This window comes from Cyprinus carpio, chromosome A12, assembly GCF_018340385.1.
Source record: "Cyprinus carpio isolate SPL01 chromosome A12, ASM1834038v1, whole genome shotgun sequence".
Taxonomy (NCBI): Eukaryota; Metazoa; Chordata; class Actinopteri; order Cypriniformes; family Cyprinidae; genus Cyprinus; species Cyprinus carpio.
The window spans coordinates 22,721,995-22,741,347 of NC_056583.1; the positions used below are offsets into that span (position 1 = coordinate 22,721,995).

At 34.0% G+C, this 19,353-nt stretch overlaps 1 protein-coding gene across 1 annotated transcript in view; it reads right to left on the bottom strand.

The window, feature by feature from the left end:
- The window catches only part of LOC109098819 (cadherin-12-like), a 126,140-nt gene that overhangs the window by 16,159 nt on the left and 90,628 nt on the right, over positions 1-19,353 (bottom strand). The window contains exons 7-8 of the mRNA XM_042768076.1: positions 5,502-5,755; positions 1,674-1,835 (exon numbers count right to left, since the gene is read on the bottom strand). Coding sequence (XP_042624010.1) covers positions 1,674-1,835; positions 5,502-5,755 — 416 coding nt within the window. The remainder of the gene's footprint in view (positions 1-1,673; positions 1,836-5,501; positions 5,756-19,353) is intronic.

Sequence of the window (19,353 nt, forward strand, 5' to 3'; positions counted from 1 at the left end):
GTTTAACAGCCCTGACTTGTGTTAAGTCTCACCCAAATTAGCTTTAAAACTCACAATTAGCATATCACCAGTGCAACCTTGAGAGGCAGTGAGTAATAACCGTTACCATGGTGATGAAAGCTCAACTTCTAATGACCTCTCATCCCCATTCCGTCTTAATGAAAGTGAGTCGCCGCTTTTGTAATTTTGATTGAGCACCACATATCCTCCAAGATAATGGCGTTTGGGACTTCTCGGTGGATTTGACGACTTGATAACGATGGATTTGCTTATTTACGTGGTGATTCAATCCACAGATCTTTTCCAACACAAACTAAATTACAGCAATGACATCTTTGATGCTGGTGTTTAATCGCCTTTCAAATTACTTCCTAAAATAGTCAATATGAAATGAAGTTTGTAAAAACACAACCCCCCCATAATCTGACAGTTTTCTAAATTAAAAAATGTTTGAAAGCTCATTTCAAACAAATAATAATAAAAAAAAAAAACATCAGAATTATGAATTAAGTAGAATTATTACACAAAAAGTAAAAATTATGAGATTATAAAATATATATATATATATATATATATATATATATATATATATATATATATATATATATATATACATATATACACACATATCTATACCACACACACACACACACACACACACACACACACACACACACAGTCACACACACACACACACACATATATATATATATATATATATATATATATATATATATATATATATATAAATTATGACATTCTACATTGTAATTATCAGATAAAGATGAAATTGTAGAAAAATTGGGATTGTTTAATTATTACATTATTATTAATTATTAAATGAAATTAAGTCATAATTATATAAATATATAAAGGTAATTATTACATGTATATGAATAAGGTCAACCTTATGTCATAATATTCACTTAGAATGTCATAATTGTAACTTTACCTCATAATACCTCATAATTCTGATTTTATTACGAATTTAAAGCTTGATTTCCAATTTATATATATATATATATATTAGTGCTGTCAGAGGATTAATCGTGATATCGTGATTAATCCAAAATAAAAGTTTTTGTTTAAATATGTGTGTACTGTGTATATTTATTATGTATATATAAATACACACACATGCATGTATATATTTAAGAAAAGTATGTTATGTTTCTATTTTAAATATATTTATATATAATATAAATAATATGAATATATATTCATATTATTATATATATATATATATATATATATATATATATATATATATATATATATATATATATATATATATATATATATATATATATTTTTTTTTTTTTACACACCTCAATTATAGATAGATAGATAGATAGATAGATAGATAGATAGATAGATAGATAGATAGATAGATAGATAGATAGACAGATCACAGTCTTCTATAAATTACCACACTGATGGCAAAGGACAATTAATTAACCAGCAGTTTAAAAATAAAAATTCATTAGTTGTTAAATTCAGTAAGTCAAGGAGAAAGGAAAGACACTGTAGTAATGATACATATTCCTGGAGAGTCGTCATATTTTATGAATGCTCATAAAAAGCAGACTTAATGTCTGCGCTGCAATGGGCCACCGTAAATCAGATCGCAAAAAAATCCCAGCATTTAAGACAATTGAACTTTTATGAATCACTTCTGAGGTTCACAGCCATACTTACTAACTTTGGTGGCCACAACTGAAATGTTGTGCTGGGCTATACTCTCCCTGTCCAGAAGCTCATTGGTGGAGATGGTTCCTCTGACAGGATCTATGTCGAAGAAGCTGTCCAGGTCGCTCTTCCAGTCGATGGAATACCTGAAGAACCATAAAAAAAAAAAAAAAAAATACATAAATAAATAATTGTTTGGTGGGCACCAATGTTCAAATGGCACCATTCACACTTATTTAAATGAACCACACTAACAGAGCAATTTTAATCAAACCAAACCTGCCAAGTGCAACCATTTTAGAGTTGAGGGTTGAGTTTATTTAGATTTTTTTGGTCCATGTTGTGTTCCCACAAGTGCTCATTTTAATCAAACCAATGCCAAGTGTAAACACGCCCTTACATACTGTACATTACATTTGAGGGGCATTTTCACATTTACTAGGCTAGGTACAATAAGATTAGTACCATATATGAACATAATGATACACAAGAGTATTTATTAAATTGTTTTTTCATTTTCTCTTGTCTGCAGTTTTGCACAGCGCTTATTATGTTTGAGTTGAAGTGAAGTGAAAGTGACGTGTATGGTGTCCCATACTTGGAATTTGTGCACTGCATTTAACCGATCCAAGTGCACACACACACACAGCAGTGAGTAGTGAACACACACACACACACACACCGTGAACACACACCCGGAGCAGTGGGTGGCCATTTTCGCTGCGGTGCCTGGGGAGCAGTAGTCATGTGGCAAGCTGGCATGAAAATATTGTGCACTCTAGTGAATTGCTATGTGTGGGTCCAGTTTTGAACAGCTGTGAACATCAGTATAATGGACTAGCAACCTTGTTAACGGACACCGCAACCATTCTCAGGGGGTACTTTACATGTGTCTCGGTGAGACTTTGCACCCCAGTATGCATGAATTTGAATAACTTTGAAAAAGTTAGGTATTTATTGACCTTCTTCACATTCTACTTGATGATTTGGACTCATTCTCTCACAAACACTTTTACAAACCTGTTCTGAACTCTGGACACATTAATGCAGGGTGATATTTTCAACGCTACTTATTTATTTATTTGTGGCTTGACCTAGAATTGAGAAAAGAGAAATGAATTGGGAGTGCTGGGTGAGGTGAGATGCTACCGTGTTTATATTTTCCACATTTCAGCAGCTGCCTTGTTAAATTCACTCAAAAGGTGGTCAACAAAAAACAGAGGATTTTGTGCATTTGCATTGGATTCTCAACAAAAGACTTTGATGTTGTGATCCACAAGCATTAGGAGGCCTGATTCTCCATAATAATCATCATAAATACCATACAGCAACCGCAGCTGTGGGAATGTAATGCATATATGTAATGCACATTTGGGAAAAGAAAAGATATCTAAGAACCCTCAGAGTCATGTGGCATCATGTATGAGAAAGAAGAAAGAATAAAATGTCCTAGCATTGTCATCACAAGCTGCTTTTGAAGGTCAAATATTTAATATATAGTTCAAACAAGATTAGAAGGCAGTGCATGCAACCTTTTTTTAATATTTAAAATAGAATCTTCATGTTCTATTTAATGTTCTATCAGGGCATTATGGTTGCAATTTTGTTTAAATCTATTTATTTATTTATTTATTTTTCCAAAAGCCACAAAAGTTCTGGTTGATTTCCAATTAGCTCATGATTAACTTAATTTATCTTACCTTTTACAAATATATATCAAATTTTTAAACAGCAAATGCTGCTGAAAAACAACAAAAAAGCTTCAAACAGAATTTCAATATGCTGCTTCATTAATCTTTACAAGACTACGAGATTACAAAACAAACAGACTGATGAACAAATTATTCATTGTAGAAAGTAGTTAGAGACTGGCTCGACAGACCCTTGGCTGTGCGGAGAGATGAAGCAGAACATCAAATTTGTCCTATTTAAACAACTAACATGACTCCCTATTCTATTCCTGTAGGAGGATGTGAGAGTCAGTCAAATAACTTTGTATCTCCTGAATCTGACCTCTAATTAACTGTTAGTGAATTGAACAGGACAGTCGCTGTAATCAGGGGTCATGCAATCAGTACAGTGTCAGTATATTCAAATGTTAACTCACAGATGAAACATTAATAAGTATTATTTGGAAAAAGAAAGCAATCTGAAATTGCAGCCTTGCTGGGCCCGAGATCTAAATGTGTAATGAGATAAATATCCCAGTGGAAAAGCTGAGTATGTTAAAAACAAACATTCATAAGGACAAATTGATCTAAAATCAACATGAAATGCTGTTCAAAACCAATTTTACTTTCATAATATGATGTATTTACAAGTGCAATTCTACAAGAAAAAAAAAATGCTAGAAGTTTTCAAATAAATATATTATTTCCTTTGGAAAAACACTGATGAATCATGCAAACATTAAGAATGATAGGACGGTCAATTTTGATTTCATGTTGACCTTAATCTGTTTATGCACCCCTCATATATAGCATTTTTGACTTTTCCTTCAGTATTTCTCGCCGTCATCTTGGTTCTAGTCTGTACTTCTCTGATCAATGTACATGCCTCCTTAGAATGAATCTCTTATGTTGTATTTCCTCATTTGTCAGTCACTTTGGGTAAAAGCCTCTTATAAAAAAAAAAAATGTAAATGTGATTTATTGTACCATTATGCATTTCAGTCCATTTTGACCTCTGACCTCTTCTTTGGGCGGTTTACCTCAAGAAATGTTTTGTTTAGTGAACATGCATGTACATGAACAACACAGCTTCGGATAAATTGACTTTTCATAAGTCCACCCATTTCTGATCTCTCTGCAGCTCTTTTCTTGACCCCTGAAGCTTGGAGAAAACTTAAAAAGCTTTGGAGGAAGTCCTAGAAACCTTCGATACCAAAAAGCACTTTAGCTATTTTGTCTCTCGCATTCACTCTGCGGACTGCAATGCTGTGGACGTGTGGTGTGTATAGACGTATTTTAAAAGCTTTGTTCGCTTCGCACGGAAGACCATTGGGAACCATTGCTTTCCAATGAGAAAGTGCACATCCCCATTGAGCAATGTCACAATGTTTCTAAATAATTCATCAGGAAAGGCCAAAACAAAAAGGAAACAAATCCCTTTCACTAATACAAATCTTTCCTTTGTCCATTTTGCTTTCTTACGGTATACTGAATGAAATATTCATAGAGAAACAAACTAACTTGTGATGTTAGGTAAAGTTTTAGGACCCCGCAGTGATGCATCAATGGTTTGTCTTCTTGTAAAACTTTAAAAGCAATCTTAAGAAGTGCAATTCAAAAACATAATGGATTATAAAACCAGGTAAATCTTTCAGCATGTTGCTCTTTTTACTGGCTGTTTTTAGTGTGCACAATGTCAATGATCTCTTCTTTTCTTTTCTTTTCTTTTCTTTCTTTTTAAAATAAAATGAAATGAATTATATATATATATATATATATATATATATATATATATATATATATATATATATATATATATATATATATCCAGAAAGTCCAGAACCGTGAGAATATATATATATATTTTGCATATACTTTTTCTTTTTTAATATAAAAAAAAACTATATATACATTTTTAAATAAAATATATACTATTTGTTTATCGGCACACAACCAATTGTTCCATGAAAAAAAAAAAAAAAAATTCCTGGTATAACATAAGATTGTATAAATAATCCTCTAAATATGATGCTCAAAGGCACAATGGTGATACAGTAGCTTGCTTCTTGTGAGGACTGAACAAACAACCATCTGGTTACCAGCCCCTAGCCTTATCTGTTCATATGTGTTGTGTTTGAATACCTGACTGGACTGTTTCCTGCATCGAGATCCTGTGCAGTCACGGCTCCTATAATGGTGCCTTGTGGCGTGTCCTCATAAACATCCATCGCGTAGGAGGGTTTGCTGAAGACAGGAGGCTCATCCACATCCAGAACGTTTATTTTCACTGTCGCTGTGTCTTTGAACGGACCGAAATTGTGGAACCGTGGATCCAGGTGTGCATTGGAGGCCTCCACTTTAAATGTGTATGCTTTTTTGGTCTCATAGTCCAACGGCTGAGGAAAGAGAAACAATGTTGAATGCATCTGATTTGTAAAATATGACAAGGCCTCTTGAATTAGACTAAACTAAGGGGTCAAGATTTGGCTGGCTATTCTATTTATATTATATATGTATTTCTTTTTCTTTCTCTTTTTTTGTATTATTTATTTTTTACTTAAAGTTTTGGGTTGGTAAGATTTATTAATGTTTTTGAAAGAAGTAGTAATAATGTGAAATATAACAATTCTCTATTTTAATATATTATAACATGTAATTTATTCCTTTGATGGCAAAGCTGAATTTGCTGCAGTCTTCAGTGTCACATGATCCTTCAGAAATCAGTGTAATGTTGATTGTGTGCTCAAGAGACATTTCTTATTTTCATCAGTGTTGGAAACAGCTGTGCTGTTTAATATTTTTGTGGAAATTTTATTTCTTTGATGAATAGAAGGATAAAAAGAGCGTTTGTTTTAAACCAAAATCATTTGTCATATTATAAATGTCTTTACTGTCACGTTTGATTGATTTAATGCATCCTTGGTGAATAGTAAATTATTAAATACCTAAATTATTTAATGAAAATATTAACATGTCAGTCAGCCCCTGCTGGTGGATGTCATAACTACAGCATCAGGTTAAAAAAAATATGCTAACAGACAGCTTTCTCCATATTGGCCATTCATTGAGGTCTTACATTAAAGCTTAATTTATTTATTTGCGTTTCATCTTTTGCATAAATTGCTCGCTTTGATCATTTTGAATGCGGGGCCTTTCTCAGATCTCGAGTGTGTCGATGTTGGCCTGTCTGGGGAAGTTTGTCACAATTGCTTTCAGGCATGTCAAACAAACAACGCACACTCAAAAAATGGTTCGCTCATGCTCCCATGTGCATTTTCTCCTGATTTTGCTCCCATCCCCCGTTGATTCAGGGTCCCTTTTCTGTTGAGATTTATCTTTAAATTCTCACTTTGGTTCTTTTAAATCAAAGCTTGTCTGTCATCAGTATTGCAGCCGTAAAATACGTGTGTGTGGATGATTGTGGTTTTGCACCACTAAATCAAAGCAGCTCATCTACAGATGAAAACCATACAATGCTATTGTACATTCTCTCTCTGTCAATCTGTCTCTCTGGGAGATGTGGCGAAAGGGCAAAGAAGACAAAAATCATATATCTGACCTGTATATGGTTTCCATCATGAGCAATTTACTTCTGTATCATTTTCAGATGAAAACAAACACCACAGGTAGAAATGAATGAAACCTGCAGATCTTATACACAGCATAAGCACTCTATATGGATGTAACATGTATTTTGCACCAAATCAAACCGCAATTTAGCTGAGAAAGGAAAAGACGTCAACTTCATGAGTGGCAACTCTGGATAATTTGGGATTGGGAGGTGTCAGATGCCCCTTGCTGAAGTTTCCACGTCAACTAAATCAAATGGTGCTAATTAGACTCCCAATTTAACAGTGAACCTCCAAAAAAATGCAGTTGCTAATTAGCTAAGTTCTTGTTGACATGAAAACAGACGCATTGGTATTACTGAAGTCTTAACTACTTAAATACAGGGAAAATAAGCTCACAGTTGCCCAGAAGTAATTAGGACCCAAGTCATTTTACACAAAAGATATTTATCTCATTATTTAAACTAGCCTATGGCCTTCTGTGTCCCACAGAGACAACACTGTTTGGCCTTTAGAGGCCAAGAGGTACATTGATATTAAGGTTGCATGCTACAGAAAAATGACAGAAAGGCAGTTTGCAGGGAAAATAGCCTGCTTTTCAGAAAAAAAAGGACAAGTGGAGGACTTCTGTCTTCTTTAATATGCATAACGTTAGTGAAACTGTATTTCTATCCAGATGACATTATGCCACGTCCCTCGTTTCAATCCGAATGCATAGCCTTTGTATCTCTAATTTGAAACAAAAGCTTTAAATTGGTCTCTGACTGCCATTTCATGTGGTTATTTTCCATCTTGGTCCCCTTAAAGGGATCTTTAGTGATGCTCACATTGAATTATGGCTAGATCTTCACATTCGCATTGCCTGAGAAAGGCCTGCACCTCCTTATGATGTACTTCCCCTCCATGACACAATATTTTCATTTATACTCCCTCAGAGTGAGTTTTCAAGGTCATTTTAGCATGTCAACTCTTTGTCCACATAACAGCTTTCCTTCAGTGTAAATTAATACTTAGAAACATGCAAAAACAGAGAGATAGAGATACAAAACAGCATCTGCCTCACCTCTGCACCAATGGTGACTTCATAAAAATGCATTTTTTATTACAGTCAGAGAATTTCAAACTATCTTCTTTGCTCAGATGATGCATTCCCATATAATATATGAATAAAATATCTGATATATATTATATCTGATATATGATTTCTGATAATATCTATATACATATATGTTTTAAATGTTTTAGAAACAAGTCTATTATTCAGGGCTTCATTTATCTGATAAAAAAGTAGTAAAAACTGTAATATTCTGAAATATTATTACAATTTAAAAAAAAGAAAAACATTGTCTATTTAAATATATTTTAAGATGTAATTTAGTCCCGTGAAGCAAAGCTGAATTTTCAGCATCATTACTCAAGTCTTCAGTGTCACATGATCCTTCAGAAATCATTCTAATATGATGATTTGCTGCTCAGGAGACATTTATTATTAACGTTTATATTGAAAACAGTTTCACTGCTTAATTATTGTGGAAACCGTGATAAACTATTTGGAAATGTGCATAATGGAGCGCTTCATTCCCATTATGCTTATTTGTAATTATGTGAAATATTATTGCAATTTAAAAAAACGATTTTCTGTCTTTTTAAAACATAAAATATATTTTATATTTAAAAATGTAAAATATATTAAAATATTTTAAAATGTTTTTTTTTTTTTTTCAATATTTAAATTGTTTTCTATTAATTTGTAATTTGTTTAATCTTTAATATATTTTATACTGTCATTCAAAAGGTTGGGGTAGGTAATATTTAACACACACACACACACACACACACACACACACACAGACAGACACAGACACACACACACACAGACACACACACAGACACACACACACACACACACACACACACACACACACACACACACACTCTCTCTCTCTCTCTCTCTCTCTCACACACACACACACACACACACACTTTTGTCCAGCAAGGATAACTTTCAATTGATCAAAAATGACATGGTGTCAGCTTTATACATTACTTTTTAAAATATATTAAATGTAATCATATTTCAAAATTTTATAGTTTTGCTGTATTTTTGATCAAATAAATGCAGCCTTGGTAAGAATAAGATACTACTTATGTTCTCTAAGAATGACTAATGGGAAAGAAGCATTCCATTATGCACATATCCATATCAACACCTGCTCTTAGTACCATGTACATCAGATTCCCATTTGAGTTTTCGCGACGGCACGAGAAGTGAAGTGAAAAGGATAAACCAGACGTGGCGTCTCTGCCACCGTCCGTGTCCAGTATAGATGGTGGATGGATGTGAACTGTGATTAAATGTCAGAGGAAGCTGCAGGATTATTGAAGGTTTAGGAGGTTTAGCCTAGAAGAATGTCAAGAGCATCATTGCCCTTTTAGTGTGTGTGAGTGTCAGTGGCCACATCACACCAGCAGCCCTGGTTAATGACTTTATGCCGAGACAAGGGAAAAAGAGAGAGACAGAGAGGAAAGACACAGGAAGGGTAATGACAGTGACTCAAAACTAATGAAAGGCTCTTCAAGTGTGTCACTAGTTGTGATAAAACCGAATCACAATACAAAGACTATACTTTACGAAAGCTTTTTTCTTGTAAAGGTCCTGAATGCTTTATATTGCGCCATCAACACTAAACCCTTGACCATGAGAGGTAGAGCTGTTGCTTTAATAGCATAGACTTATTTGTATAGCCACTTACTGATTATACTTGAGTAGTACTGTAGGACAAAACTAGCTTAACTGAGAAAAAAAAAACAAAAAAAAAACATATATATATATATATATATATATATATATATATATATATATATATAATCAATCAAGAAAATGTTCAGAGACATTCACCCGTGTTAAGATATAACATCCTGGATTATTATGCTTTTATAATGTGTATTTTTCCTTGCTTGTCACTCAATACGGGTCAGTTTAAAAAATAACGTCATATATTCATTATAAAATCAAAATATCTTGCAGTGAATGAGTGAATTGAGAATACATGGTGGATATAAACTTATTGTCAGCTCCATCTATTGATCTGTTGTCAAAATCAGACAGAAAATCTTGCAGTCTTGACAAAATAAGTGTATTTTGTACATCAAACATCCATTAACTATTATCTATCAACAAAACAGATGAATCACACACTTCAACATTATTTACCTTAATGGCTGATGTCACCACTATTGATTATTTTCATTAAAAGCATGGATCTTCAATTAAAGGTCACGGTAACGGGACAACACACACACACACACACACAAACAAAACAAAAAACAAAAAAAAAAAAACAAACAAAAACACACACACACACACACACACACACACACACACACACACACACACACACACACACACACACACACATAAACAAAAACATGCTACTGAAAGAGTGTAATTCAAAACATTTGATTGCATGGGGGAAAAACAATCACTGATTTAGCATTGATTTTTGATTGCACTTCAGATGTTAAACGTTCCTCAAGGGACATGCGGAAATCATGCTAGTGCAATATAGTGCAATACAGAAAAGGAACACCACCTTGTGTCAGTATTTTGTTTTCAGTATCTTAAAAACATATGAATGGCTTAAGTCTGTACACTGGATTTTAGCACAAACTGTGCTACAATATTATGTATTCAGCATGTACATGTTTGTGTTTTTGAGAAAACAATGTTTATGCATGGTTAGTGAAAAAGTAAAAAATGTAAGTCACTGAATTAAGGCAATGAAACACATGCAGAACATTTGTCCACAAAACTTTTAAGAAATGGATGTGGTAGACTAGCGTTTTAGCTATAAAATGATGTCGCAGAAAACAATATATTGATCTAACTTTTGTAAGATAAAGTCTGAGGGCTCTGACTAGGCCAAGCAAGGTCATTCACTTTTGGGACATAAAATTGATTCCAAAAATTGAAGTAAAACATTTTAAGTTAATGCTGTTTTTTTAAACTCTCTATTCATAAAATAATACTGGAAAAAAAAAATCACGGTTTGCACAAAAAAAATAAATTAACAACAGATGCTGCTATTTCAGACAATTCACGTAAGCAAGTAGCCTATGGCTAATCCTCCATTTTAACTTTTGTTTACGAAACATCTTTTTTTTCTCTCAATAATTTATTTTTCTTTTGCAGTTTTTTTTTTTTATTTGCAATTACCACATTTATTTTTCTCAACAGTTTAGTTTTCTTTTGCGAAACTTTAATTTCTTTTGCAATGCTTAAATTCTTTTGCAAATATATGTGGCATTGAATTGACTCCATAATGCAAAGAAGTGCAAAATTCAAAATACAGGTAAAACACCTATATAAAAAAAAATATGGAGAATTTCTTGATTTTAATACAGTACATTGTTCCCTATTTGCACATATTTTTATTTATTTATTTATTACAGATTTAAATAAAGATATGCATGTGGTGTTAGTTTCAATTTTCTCACAAGTGATTAAACGGAGTTCATCTTTGTGTATTTGTAACAGATACAATAGGTCTGAGAATCTGAAAGCTTTGGGGAACGTTAATCAACAAGTAGATCAAAGGCTTCAGCAAAGGTGTTAGTAGTTCAGACAGAACGTGTACATGTGTACGTGAAGGAAATAATCATTTCCGTATCGGTGTGTGCTGACACTTAAACGTTACCAGAACAAAAGACACTTTAAATTCAGTACTTCATGCTAGTGATGTACTTCATGCCTTTGATATGGTAATGTGCTCCCTCCTTGCACTGGTGTGAGTGCCAGCAAAGAAATCCAGACGATCGCAGCCCAAAACGTCAATGCCAGCCGTGGGAATTGAACAATTGCGCACCTGATCCTGAAACAAACACCATCCATTGTGTGGGTGCAGCTGCTCGCAGCCGTTCAATGCAATGTAAATATGTCTACCATTAGTATTCTCTTCATGATTTCCAGTTTCCAAAAGGGGCATTTAAAATGCAGCGTCACCATCCTCTGATGAATTTTCACTGCAGCTCCTGGTGTAGATGCGAGAGCACTTTGATGTAAAGTTTGTTTTTATTTCCATTACCAATAGAAACCCCAGCATACATTTTGTAACCAATAGAAACTCCAGCAGACATTTTGACCACACAGCCAAATACTGCTTTATTCTATTCTTACTTAAGAAGATCTTGGTGAAATCAATAGCTATTATTAAAGTCAGGCCTTTAATCCTTAGGGCTTCTCTGCACGATATCAATATACCCTACTATTGGTATGCAGAACTCGCTCGCAGCTTTCCGTAATGCAATGCAGTTTGCCTTCATCTAAATAAGATTACAATGTGAATCACCTGGAAAAAGTGCACTTCTTCTTGTTTTTACAGTGCGCCTGTTAGACTTGGTCTGTGAAATAGCTCTGAGGCTGTTTTTTTTTTTTTTTTGTGTGCACGAGTGAGCGAGTGTCTGATGGGCTCAGACACTTGCTTACTTGTGCACTTTCCTCTTTAGGACATCGAAATAGGATGATGCATTTTTAATAAGAGCTGGATTTTTTTGTGTTGGGAAGACTATTACATTAACACAACTTTTTAAGACAGGATTGAAAAGGGATGCATGGATCGTAGAATTAGTATAGATTTTCCCAGTATGAATTTCCATCATGTTAGTCGTATGCAATATAATTTAACAAACAAAATCTAACATTATCGTCCAGGAATTACATAAGTTTGAAGATAAAACATCACTAGCAAGGATAATTAAAAATATACTATTATTCTATGTATACTTCTGTTTATATACACTAACTTTCAAATTTATTCATTTATTTAGCAAAAGTCTCTTATGATCACAACAGCTGCATTTATTTGATCACAATACATTAAAATCAGAGAGATTGTAAAATATTATTACAGTTTAAAATAACTGTTTTCTGTTGGAATGTATTTTAAAATGTAGTTTATTCCTGTAATGGCAATGTTGGATTTTCAGCAGTCATTACTCCAGTCTTCAGTGTCACATGATCCTTCAGAAATCATTCTAAAACGAATTACTGTCACTTTTGAGCAACTTATTGCATTCTTGCTGAATACAAGTATGATTTTTTTCCAAAAAAAAAAAAAGTTCTTCACAACAGGACTTACCCACAGTAATTCCATAATATCTGCTTGGCATAGCATAATTTAATATCCTGAAGTGGGCCATTTTTTATGCATCTATTCAAAAAAGGTTGAAAGCTTTCTGGTCTACTTACTGTATATTTGCACATTTTGCATACTAGAAGAAAAAAAGAAGAAGAAGAAGAAAAAAAAAAATGACACATGAGTTAGTATATAATTATGTTTACTTTTTATCGCATAATTATGACTTCTCATAATCATAAGTATCTCATAATTTCAACTTTTTTCACAATTATGACTTAATGTTTACTTTTTTATCTTTTTTAATTAAAATTATGATTATGTCAGTGTCTACTATTTGACTATTCATCTCATAATTATGACATAATATCTCATAATTTTGTACGTTGTACTCTCATTATTTATGACTTACTATATCATAATTATGATTTGGCAAAGCATGATGGTTTTTCTTATTTGGAAAGGTCCTTAAAGGCCCGCAATTCAATCAAAACAGACCTTCGGCCCATTTTCTGTTCATGACCCACTAATTGAGAACCTTAAGGGAACTGCCCTTGAAATGACTGAACACACTGACATGATATGTTGCACCGAATCAGTAGCAGAATCTCTTATCCTAGCACACAACCATACAACCGAACTCATAAACTGTATTTCACAACACTGTTCCACAAGTATTAGCCAATACATCAAATTTGACATTGTTTTGATACTGAATGATCACTTCAGGTAAACACAGCAGAGCACAACTGGTTGGAAATAGATGGTAAGGCATATTCCAACCTCAGCAGGGTATGAGGACACATACAGCCCTCTATTTGGAACCAGTAAAGCATGCAGAGCCCTCTACTGCTAAAATGAGTTTTCTGTGTCGATAATTCATATTGCAGCTGAGATGCTTGATGTCTTCGTTTACATGGGGTTATCTCACCATAATCTTTTAGGCTTCCGAAAGAGGTTGATTCAGACATAAACACAAAACTAGGGCACAACAAATGTATATTGCACACCAGTTTGATGCATATATCCGTAGGCACACATAGTGTCATAAAACACCTTTGTTTTTTTAGATTCTTGACGTTTGGAGGTATGAAATATCCCCTCCAATAACCTTAGTTCACAGCACTGTCACAAACACACCGCTAACATCTCGTCTCCCTCAGACTGCTGCTCTCAGCAAAAGTTTTTTATTTTTTATTTTTTTTTATATCCCTTCTCCTTACCACATGGTGTGCATGCTGACATCCCTACTTGCACACACACACATCTGTGGAGTCTTTGATATGCATTATCGGATATTATCAAGTATATATCATCAGATGTTTGTCACTGCAGTTGTCTGTCATGTCATAACGTCTCACGTTCACACATGTATGCGTGAAAGTAAACAAGCTGTTTCTGCTTCCAAATATGATTTTATCTCGGCTATGCTTGAAATAGCATATTAGCATACTATTTCTGCAGAATATAGTATGTATACTATTTTTTTTTTATGTGCATGACATACTTTTCATATGCATGGACTACTATGTACCATAATACAATGTGCTTGACTTGACATTCCATTTCCAATGTGAGAAATGAACAGGAAGTGATATCAGCAATGATGTTTAACAAATGACTACTAAATGTTAAGACATTTAAAAATTTCTGCAGAATACAGTATGTATATGGTGCACCATATGCTATTTTTTCACATGCATGAAATACTTTTCATATGCATGGAATACTATACAGTATATGACATAATACAATGTGCTTGACTTGACATTACATTTCCAGCGAAAAAAAATGAAGAGGAAGTGATATCAGCCAAATATTTTTAACATATGACTGCCAAAGACATTTAACAAAAATATTGAATTAAAAATGCAAAATTTCTGCAGAATACATTATGTATACAGTGCACTATATGCTATTTTTCACATGCATGGCATAATTTTTATATGCATGGAATATACCATAATACAGTGTGCTCGACATTCAATTTCCAGTGAGAAAAATTATCAGGAAGTGATATTAGCCATGTTTTTATTGTAAGACTGCCAAATAATAAGCAAAAAAAAAAAAAAAAAAAAAACGGCCTTGTGTATCATACCTGGTGAATGTTAACCGTCAAGACTCCCTTTCATATCAATGGCAGTTTCTTGGCTAGTGCTTATATTCCTCTTTATTTTTACACATTCTCTGATCACACTGTTTTACAACTTCTTGAAAACAGTGAAAAAACATCAATTGCATGCTTTTATGAGGTCTCCAAACTTCTGCTGACATTTAATACAATGTTTGGATGGACAAACATTTCTTACTAAAGATAACCTGAAAGTGACAAGGTCATGTGACAAACATATTGAGGTCATGTGACAAAAATGTCACATACTAATAGGTGTGTTCGACTTCATGAAGCACTGCGCAAACCGATCGGAATCTGACTTGAAGCAGTGCATGCCGGTTAGAAATTTTGTCCGACTTGAGATGGCGCAGACGCACCATGACTGTCACGTGTGGCATCAAAGTACCGCGAGAGCGTTTCGACAGCAGGCGACTGACTCAGCCGCCACAGTTCTCCAGAGCGGCTGCAGGAGCGCTGATGACGACACAGCTGTTTCACGACTGGCCAGATTCACCACATGACAACAATCACGTCTGTTTCGGGTTTATTCTAACCTTTTCAGCTCAATAATGGCCACAAATCTGTGTTTTTAGAACGGTAAAAGCTTTTTTACTGTAGTTGCACTGTTGTATTTAGTCACATTTATCATACAACACTGATAAAAGCACATATACCCCCACTTTATTAGTATTTAAATAGTATATGATTATGTTGAACTTTATTCTTGAAATATGGCGCTGTATTAAGCAGTATGTAAAAAACTATTTCTGTTGCTCATGAAAAAGTTTCTAAAACATCTGTGTATTTGACAAATATTGCATTTAATTCACTTCATCTGTGATAAAGTATGCAAACACCATGTGAGTGTCACTAACAGGAGCAGAAAAAAAAAATTGCTAAAGTGAATTTATGGATAATTATGGATAAAGTCATCTAATGTGATTTTTGGACCCAATACTTTCCTCCTTCCCAACCGGTCTCAAATCAGGTGAATATGCTATACTTTTTTATCTTGAAAATAGTAAGTCATTAAAATCCCAGTTACTGTGGCAGTTTGAACATTCTCAGCTGATTTATAGAACAAACAGCACATTAATGACATACTTAATGGGGGATGAGAAACTCTGACAGAGTAGGACACTGCAGGAATGAGTCATTAGACTGAGGCCTATAAGCTTGTGTCTGATTTTTTAAAAGTTGTGCTTCCATGTGGCAACTGAAGAGGCCAACGTTGTTTATTGTGCTGACATTCTGCCACGGATGTCCATCGGCCTCACACTTTTTCTTGTAATGTTTTGCTGGCCTTTCTGCAGCGCAGATTATCCTTAATATTTTGTCATTGTTTATTTGTTTAAGTGAACTATGTGATAATTAGAAGGCTTGTTATTCTGTGTTGTGTTGCCAACTCTGAGGGAGTTGGAGACGGTGAGATCCTGTGGGATCAGACTTCTCTCACAACTTAAAAGAATAATTGCTTTTGTTTACTAATGGGAGAAACAAACATCATTTGTCTTTGATGAGTAATCATGAGCTGACCCACTTGCAGGGAATTTGGGGCTGTTGTTGCTTCACACCGTCACACAGAATGCTGACTGGTGTGAAATGTAAGGCTCCCAATGCGATTACACTGTAACCTGACTTTGTTTACATACACACACAACCGGTCAAAAGTTTGGGCTTAGTAAGACTTTAAGTTTTTGAAAGAAGTTTCTTATGCTGCATTTATTTGATCAAAAATACAGTAATATTTTGAAATATTATTATAATTTAAAATAAATGTTTTCTGTCTTAATATATTTTTTGGTTACACTTTATTTTGACAGTCCACTTTAGACATTCTACTAACTATTAGTAAATTTGCAACTATGTAAACTAATTCTCATTAATTTGCAACTACATGTCTACTAACTCAGAGTAGACTGTTAGGGTAGGTTTAGGGTCAGTGTTAGGGGTAGGTTTAGGGTTAGTATAAGTTGACAATAAGTTGACAAAGAAAGTGTTAGAAGATATTAAGCAGACAGTCTACTAATACTCTACTAACTGCTAGTTGACATGTAGTTGCAAAGTTACTTACTGTTAGCAGAATGTCTAAAGTGGACTATTGAAATAAAGTGTTACCTATTTTTTATTTCTTTTTTTATTTCTGTAATGGTAAAGCTGAATTTTCAGCATATTTACTCCAGTCTTCAGTGTCACATGATTCTTCAGAAATCATTCTAATATGCTGATTCGATGCTCAACAAACATTTCTTCTTATTATAAATGTGGAAAACAGTTGTGCTGTTAATGTTTTATGGAAATTGTGATATTTTTATGCATATATGGGATATATGATGAATAGAAAGTTCTGAAAATCTGCATTTATTTGACATTCTAAATGTCTTTACTGTCACTTTTGAGCAATTTTTCATGTGCGCGCACACACACACACACACACACACACACACACACACACACACACACACACTGTAGGTGGAGAATATATACTGTAGGTGGGGTCAGGTTGTCATGTTTAAATTGGGATAAATTATCACATAATTTATATGTTCAGTTTATTTTCATTACTAATTTAATTTGTTCACAACATTTTGCTCTATTATGCTATTTTTAACTTTTGCTTTTTCATGAATTGTCTGGCTGATAATTGATAAGGCTGATAATTGAAATAAATATTGATTGATAATAAAGCTCTGTTTCCTCTACATGTGAAATGTGTGGGGTCTGTATCAGAGCAGCTCCTCTATATTTAGTATTTCAGTTACTGCTATCACAAAACACTCGTTTCATTCACAATTACTGACAGACACACAAATATGCTGCAATTCACAAACCATTTTAATCTGACAACAGCATCCTTTGAGTAGAACTGAAGATAAGTAAATACGCGACTCGCTCTGTATGTGTGTGTTCTCATTATTGTGTTGGTGAGTGTTTACTTGAGGAATTGTAAAAAGGGATGTTCCGCACGATTGTGGCGGGGATCGGCAGGGCCTATTGTTTGCTTTAATCGCTACTTTAGCTGAGAGGTTGTCTAAACATTTTCATGATCTCCTGTGCCACCCATGTTCATGCTGACAGTAGAGCAGGTAATCACTCAGAATCCTTAAGCCTTGATGATCCTCTCTACACACACACACACACACACACACCTCTCATTCAGTAAGCTAGCACAGAGCGCCATTCAGCCAAAGCCCCGGTATAGTCTTCAACTTAATTTATTTGCTTTTTACAAGCAAAATAGAAGTACATCATTATAGTTTAAAAACATTGGCTATGTTCTACATGCAATATAAGCTTACTGCATCTGCATTGTATATAGTACTGTAAACTGCTAAAGATGGGCTGTATTGAATATTGAATATTGACTATTCGGTTACAATGCCCAAAATTGTAGATATTACATTTTGATTTTAATACATTTTAATTAGTCTATTAAGTTTTCTAAATTCAGTACCATTAGATAAGTTTGCAGTGCCTCCTTGTTTTGTGACAAGAATGAGAATGTTCAGACAGAGATGCTTCGATAGCTTTGAATTTCAGCAAAAAATGTTGGATTCAGTTCAAACTGTTGCTGAGTTTGGAACTGAATACTAGCTTACTACTATTTCTGCCATAGAAAGATGTGGTAAAAGAAGTATGCTAGTAAGCTAAAGAGTAGTATGCTAGTATACAGTTACAAATTCAGCATGCCAGTTTCAGTAAGTTGATTCAATATTCTGATATAGTGATTTCATCATCATTAGTGTCATCAGAATATCTCGTGCAAGTCTCAGATTTTTCTTAAAGTGCCCGATTATGCCTTTTTTAATGCTCCTAATATTGTTTTGGGAGTCTCCCACATAGGTTTACATGCATGCAAAGTCAAAAAATGCTTTGGTTTTCTCAAAATATGCATTTAATATCACCTCATTTTCCAATGATTCATTCAAGGCTGTTCAAAGATTCAGTCTCTCTAAACCCCTCCTTCCCCTAAGCCTACTATGCTCTGATTGGTCAGATGGCCCAGTCTGCTGTGACTGCTCTACCGCGTGTCAGAAACAATATGCCCATTGCCATAGTTCCGTATTTTGAACGCTCTTTAGAAAATATAAATAACAGATGTTTATTATACTTACAGGTTGTGATTGAGTAGAGCCAGCTGGTCCAAATAAACTGTGTACTGAGTCATATTTCAAAAG